Here is a 7,263-nt window from a genome sequence, read left to right on the forward strand (position 1 = left end):
ACTCCATTTATCACTGAATGTTTGCAGAACACTTTTAATGAGGCTGCTCTTAATAAAAGAGAGCAATCTTGGTTTTAAAATTGGCTTGAGATGCAGACTAATAAAAATGTTATACATTTTCTGGTGAAGTACCAAACAAGAAGTAAAGTATTGTTCCTGCAGCACTTCTGCAAATGAACAACATGTTGTTGGCATACTTCTATCAGCTGCTGGACAAACCTTATAAATAACATTATTGTTCATCATAACCTTTGAGCTGCTTGAATCCTTCTCTGACTCACTCTCACTGCTTGCATGTCACTGGTGAGTTTGGCTCAGAAACTATTCATGCTCCAGCCTTTAAGTGAGATTTTAAGTTGAAAAATGTTTTTTTATTATTTAAATTGCATAAATTTTATTTCTCTTGGAAATTATAAAGTGAATTATTTGCACAATCCATATACAGTGCAGCAGGTGTTCTCTTATGAATAAGTCCTAAATGAGCTCCTTCACTCCTGAATTACCCAGAATGCTCTTGAGTGAGTGTGAGTGCGTGTATATGTGTGTATGTGTGTGTGTGTTGTGTTTAACATTGTACGTCTCTCTGTGTTCAGCCTAAGCCCAGTTTTGATGAGATGTCTCCTGAGCTCACTGCACTCTTGCAGTCCACTCGCAGCTGGGCTCCGTCTGCGTCTGCCGCTTCAATAGCGTTACACAAGGTGCAGCTCTAAATAATTTTTTGCAGTGTGTATCTGTCAGACATATAATTTCAGCTCATCTCTCATCTCTGCTCTGATTATGAGCAGAATTACAAATCATTTGTAAACGTCTACTCCATTCTTTGGTCTCAAGAGGCTAGTTTTCAGATGGAATAAGGAGGAAAAATAACTTCTAATGTTCCTCTCGAGGTTTAGTCAAACACTCTAGAGATGCTTCTCTATAAAGCTGATTTAGATCAATACTGATTGTTAAAAACATTTCATAAATGGCCTAAATGGACTTGAGCACTTACTAAACGGGAGCAGTTTTGATATTACACTTTGTATTTGTGTCTTGTTTTGCATTTTGCTTTTGTCTTTTCCAGAACAAAATATCTAAATATTTTTAAGTCAAGATACATTTAGTGGAGAAGCAAAAATTTATTTCATTTGTGGAAGGTTTATTAACATGAAGTGAGTTTATGCTTAAAACAACTACAACTTAATTCAAATGGAAAAAAAGATTCCATGGGCTGATTTGTTTTTTTTTATAATTGTAACTGTAATATATTGTGTTGCCACTAGAGTGCGCTGTTGCATCGGGATGCGCCAGTGCTTTTTTTTGTATAAATATAGCAGCATTAGCTGCCCTTGCGTTCTGTTCAGTAAAATCAGCTATCGTGCAGTTACACTCGCTGTCTTTATTGTCTCCAGTATCTTACATGGTGTCAGAAGTGTAACATGGCTTCCCCACAATTTGAGCACCCAAAGATTGACTGGGAGGCTGCAGATTTATACCAGGAATTCGACCGTTTTCGGAGCCATGTCACGTTTGTTTTTAATTGGACCACTATCCGAACTAACTGCAAAGCAGCAAGCCGGCTGGCTGGGTATGTGGATAGGAGGTCAAGGCAGAGAAATTTACAAAACACTCAACTGGGCTGAAGGTGAGAAAAAAGATCCCAAAAAGGTGTTAGACAAATTTGAGAAATATATCAGACCAAGGAAGAATAAGAGGATAGCTCGTCATCGTTTTAAGCAGAGGAAACAAGACGCAAGTGAGAGTTTCGACCCTTTCGTTAAAGATTTACTGTTAATGGATTGCGCATATGCAGACCCTGACGACATGTTGATTGACGCAATTATCGCGGGTGTGCGTGAAAAACGAGTACAAGAGAGACTATTAGACAAAGGAGAGGAATTGACACTAGCCAAGGCTATTGAAATCCCTCAACAATATGAGATGTCTCAGAAACAATTGAAAATAGTCAGAGATGATGTCACATGCTCTCAGGTGTCCACTGTTGCAGAACGTGTTCAACCTAAGCCTTCTGGCCAAAGCAGAAAAACACGCTATCCAGATCGCAAGTTCACTCAGTCAAAACCATCAGCTTTCTGTGCTAGCTGCGGTAAACATCCCGATCACAAATGGAACGAGGGCAAATGCCCAGCCAAGGGCTCAACGTGCTCTTACTGCCACAAGCCCAACCACTGGATGGCAGTGTGCCGTGAACGTGCTGTTCACACACTAAATGTTGAAGCGCAGGAGGAGTCTGATGATGAAATACTGAACATTAGCCTAACAGACGTTGTCCATCCAGCAGCTGCATTAACTGTGGACAAATGGTCAGTGCATTTGACGATACTTTCACAGAGAGTCCAGTTCAAGATAGATACTGGTGCCAAGTGTAACACTTTGACTCTTGACAGCTACCAGCAACTTGTGCACACAGGTGAATTAAAGCGTTCTAACAAGCTGTTGCGCTCCTACTCTAATCATAAGCTCAAACCAGTCGCTGCTGTAGATTTATCAGTGCACTATAAACAGTGTGTCACTGATGCAGAGTTTGAAATCGTGGATATTGCACAGGAAAGTGTGCTCAGCCGGGCCACGGCTGAAGCTTTGGGTTTGATCGCAAGGCTGAACTCTGTACGAAATGTTGCTGAAGCTGAGGCTGACTCGCCTATGGAGGGCATTCTCGAACAAGACATTGTTCCCCAAGGCCTTCGTGACTTTCCTGAGCTAATACGGACCACAGGGACTCTACCAGGGAAGTACACAATCAAAATAGAGCCCAATGCTAAAGGTGTTGTCAACCCTGTGCGCAGACAGCCAGCTGCACTCAAGGGACAGATCGTCAAAAAACTGCATGAAATGGAGGAAAATGGCTATATAAAAAAGGTCGAGCAGCCCACTGAGTGGGTCAGTTCAATGGTGGCGGTCTCTCGGGGAGACAAGTTAAGAATTTGCATAGACCCCAGCGATTTAAATAAGGTAATTAAAAGAGAACATTACCCCATGCGCACCGTTGAAGAAGTTGTGTCATCTATGCCTGGAGCACGTATATTCTCAGTCCTCGATGCCAAGTTGGGTTTCCTCCAGATCGAGTTAGATGAGGAATCATCATTCCTAACAACCTTCAACACACCCATTGGTAGGTTTAGGTGGTTGAGGCTACCGTTTGGAATTAAATGTGCTCCTGAGATCTATCAGAGGAACATGGATGGCATGCTAGAGGGCATTATGGGAGCAGTCGCCATTATGGATGACATCTTGATTGCGGCCCCCACTGTGAAGATGCACGTTGAAATCCTATGCAAAGTCATCGAGAGAGCAACAAGCTACAACCTGAAGCTTAATTTCAATAAGTGTCGCATTCGCCAGAGCCAAGTCCCATATATTGGCCATTTACTCACTGCAGAAGGTCTGAAGCCTGACCCAGCCAAGGTCCAAGCAGTCAGGGGCATGCCAGAACCTGTTGACAAGGAAGGGGTTCGCCGATTTTTGGGGTTTGTGACTTATTTATCAAAATTCATACCAAATCTCAGCGAAGAAGATGCACCTCTGCGTCAGCTCCTGAAAAGTAATGTGGAGTTTGCGTGGCAACCTGCTCAGAAACGAGCTTTTGCAAGGCTCAAAGAACTGTGTTCACACCCCCCTGTACTGAAGTACTTTGACCCATCAGAGCCAGTTGAAATTTTCTGTGATGCAAGCAGCAGTGGATTAGGTGCTGTGCTTTTGCAGGACAATCACCCTGTTGCGTTCTCTTCCAGGTCTCTTTGAATTTGATGGCAAACATTTCATTCTTCTCGTGGATTATTTTTCTAAATACATTGAAGTGGACGAGCTTAAAGATCAGAGAAGTCGTACTGCCATTGAAATATTGAAATCACAGTTCAGTCGTCATGGGATTCCTACTGTCCTACGAACAGACAATGGGCCCCAGTATGCGTCAGAGGAATTCAGAGATTTTTGTGAGAGCTATGGCATATCACATCTCACATCATCACCACACACACCTCACTCAAATGGAGAGGCTGAGCGTGCAGTACAAACGGTGAAAAGGCTTTGGAACAAAGCACCAGACAGACATTTGGCATTGTTGGACTACAGAACAACCCCCCTAGAGACAGCAGAGTTGTCTCCAGCGCAGCTGCTCATGGGCAGAAGACCCAGAAACAAACTCCCTGCAGCTCAACAACTGCTTATCCCAAAGGCCTACAACTCTTTGAAAATCAGACACCTGCTCAATAGGTCCAAAGCTTCCCAGAAGTACTACTATGACAAAGGCAGGACGATGCACACTCGCCCTGCACTGGTGCCAGGCGAAGAAGTCAGAATGCAGCCCTACCCTGGCCATGCCAAATGGTCTCCAGCTGTTGTCATCCAGCGTCACAGCAGCACACCCAGGTCTTACATCGTCAACTCTGGTGGTGTGGAGTTCCGCCGGAACTGTCAGCACCTTCGCAAAAGCACTGCAAGAGCAAATCAGTCCCGTCACCTCGTGCAAAATGAGCCTTGGGAGGAGTTGCCTGATGCTCTTCCAGAACAAGAGGAACTGATTCCTCCCCTAGTGGGGACTTCAGCATCACCTGCTAAGGAACCCCTGGATGTGGATAAACCTCAGCCCTGTCTGCCCTACATCACTAAGCATGGCAGAGTGGTTAAGCCCCCTGAAAGACTGAATTTGTAGCCCATTAGCCTTGAGTGAAACAATCCAGTAGGCCTAACTGTTTTGTTGATAGCATTCAATTGTTGATAATTAACAAGTTGCTCCTGACTAGTTAAAGAAGTATGTCAAGTGTGGTACCTTTGTTTAATGTCATTATTCTGCCTTTTAAATTGGCTTAGAAACTTTCAGTTATTTAGTCTGCTATCTATCTGTGGTGTCTCCCCGACTAAGCTGAAGAAGGGGAGATGTAATATATTGTGTTGCCACTAGAGGGGATGCGCCAGTGCTTTTTTTTGTATACATATAGCAGCATTAGCTGCTCTTGCGTTCTGTTCAGTAAAATCAGCTATCGTGCAGTTACACTCGCTGTCTTTATTGTCTCCAGTATCTTACAGTAACCATAAACTTGCTTAATTTTGATAATTTCTATCAGAAAACAAGAATAAATATTATTATGTTATTAAAATGAGCTCAAATATAAACATTTTATACTTTTCTTACTTAGATGTTTTGTCTTGTTTCCAGCCCAGAAACTCATCCTTCTTGATTTAAGAATTTTTTGATATCTTGGCTGGAGACAAGACAAAAAATCTGAGTAAGTAAATATTTTTTTTTTTCATTTTACTTTACTAGCTAGAAGATATAAAGGCTGCTAATTCTGATTCTGGTTGGTTTTCTGCCGGTTAATCATATGTTCTTTATTTCTCTTGCAGTCATCAGAGAGTCCAGAGAGTCATCTGGCTGAAAAAGAGGATCAGCAGCCACCGGCGGAGGGACTTCAGCCTCAGGTACCTGAGCCTCCAGAGGGCCCCTGGGAGCCTGCGGTGTGTTATCAAGTGTGTGTTGCATGTGTGGAGCCGCTGAGCTCAGTGCGAGCCCTCGACGAGTCTGAGTCTGAGGATGACTCCAGTGACTCCAGCAGTGTGAACTCAGATAACTTCTCTGGGCCCCTCACACACACGGACCCCACGAGGGCCGACTCCCACAGTGACAGTGAGTCTGGAGGAGAGAGCTTCTCTCTGTCCACTGATGAAGATGATGATGATGATGATGAGCAGTCACCCAAAAGGAGCACGTCCGAGCAGAGGGGTGTGGCTGAGGGTCACAGTGGGGAGGTAGAACTGACTGCCAGTTTAGAGGTGACCTCATGACCTAATGACCCCGTGACCCCAAACCTGAACCCTTAGAACATCCAGCCTCTCCTCACTAGCACTGACGTATAGTGTGTGTGTGTGACCATTCTCAGACCAACAAAAAGCTTCATATTAGAAGATTCAGTTTTCACAACGTGTGTGTGTGTGTGTGTGTGTGTCTGTGTTTGTGTGTGTGCATCTGTGTGAGTGTGTGTGTTTCTGTTAGTTTCTGTGTTTGTGTGTGTGCGTGTGCATGTGTTTGAGTTTGTGTGTGCGTAATGTTCATCTGTGTGAGTGTCTATGTGCATGTGAGTGTGTGTTTGAGTGCGTGTGTGCGTCTGTGTGTTCATCTGTGTGAGTGTCTATGTGCGTGTGTGTGTGTGTTTGTGTGCGTGTTTGAGTGCGTGTGTGCGTCTGTGTGTTCATCTGTGTGAGTGTGTGTGTTTCTGTTAGTTTCTGTGTTTGTGTGTGTGCGTGTGCATGTGTTTGAGTTTGTGTGTGCGTCTGTGTGTTCATCTGTGTGCGTGTGTGTGTGTGTGTGCATCTGTGTGAATGTGTGTGTGTGTGTGTGTGTGTGTGTGTGTCAGTGTGTGTGTGTGTGTCAGTGTTTGCAATTGTGTCTGGCTGTGTGCAATTGTGTGTGTGTGTGTGCGTGTGCGTGTTATTGTGTGCGTGTGTGTGTGTGTGTGTGTGTGAGAGAGAGAGAGTGTATGTGTGAGTGTGTGTGTGTGTGTGTGTGTGTGTGCGTATGTGTGTGTGAGAGAGAGAGAGAGTGTCTGTTTGTGTGTGTGTGTGTGTGTGTGTGTGTGTGTGTGTGTGTGTGTGTGTGTGTGTGTGTGTGTGTGTGTGCGTATGTGTGTGTGAGAGAGAGAGAGAGTGTCTGTTTGTGTGTGTGTGTGTGTGTAACAAGTCTCTCTTCTCTCTGGCACTCCTCAGTCTGGCGTGGTGAGTTTCTCCAGGACTCTGTCAGGAGACACGGACACACAGGACACACCTGTGATCCATACGGAGATGAAGACCATCACATACGAATCCCTGCAGGTGTGTGAGCTCCTTCAAGAAAGCAGTGAGATTAAACAGAGATGTTTGTTTAGATTTTTATAATGTTACAGAAGATTTCTATTTTAAATAATAATGTTCTTTTGAACGTACTTGAATGCGGGGTGATGCTGTGTTTTGATTGTTGTTGGACCATCGCAGGGCGAAACGGATGGAGACGCTGATCCTGGCATTCTGCTGAGCGCTCAGACCATCACATCAGAAACCAGCAGCACCAGCACCACCACACACATCACCAAGGTACTGACCGCTGCTGCCTTACTAACCATCACAACCATCAGCGTCTGACGGACCAGTGTGTGTGTGTGAGAGAGAGTATGTATGTCCTTCTAGAAAGAGCTTTGACAAGCTTACCAACACAAGCGGTGTGCAGCTTTTACAGCTATGCCGTACACTGGGTCTGTACATAGTCAACGGCAGGCTACGAGGGGACTCTCTGGG

The 7,263-nt window shown here is 44.4% G+C and overlaps 1 protein-coding gene across 14 annotated transcripts in view; it reads left to right on the top strand.

Moving 5' to 3' along the window:
• LOC132116464 (protein 4.1-like) overlaps positions 1 to 7,263 on the top strand; it is a 56,816-nt gene that overhangs the window by 37,807 nt on the left and 11,746 nt on the right. For 12 of the 14 annotated variants that reach the window (XM_059525305.1, XM_059525301.1, XM_059525307.1 and 9 more), the window contains 4 exons: positions 594 to 698; positions 5,344 to 5,769; positions 6,700 to 6,804; positions 6,964 to 7,062. In XM_059525305.1, coding sequence (XP_059381288.1) covers positions 594 to 698; positions 5,344 to 5,769; positions 6,700 to 6,804; positions 6,964 to 7,062 — 735 coding nt within the window. The remainder of the gene's footprint in view (positions 1 to 593; positions 699 to 5,343; positions 5,770 to 6,699; positions 6,805 to 6,963; positions 7,063 to 7,263) is intronic. The other 2 variants (XM_059525312.1, XM_059525313.1) reach the window with 1 other exon arrangement.

Source organism: Carassius carassius, chromosome 35 (genome assembly GCF_963082965.1).
Source record: "Carassius carassius chromosome 35, fCarCar2.1, whole genome shotgun sequence".
NCBI lineage: Eukaryota > Metazoa > Chordata > Actinopteri > Cypriniformes > Cyprinidae > Carassius > Carassius carassius.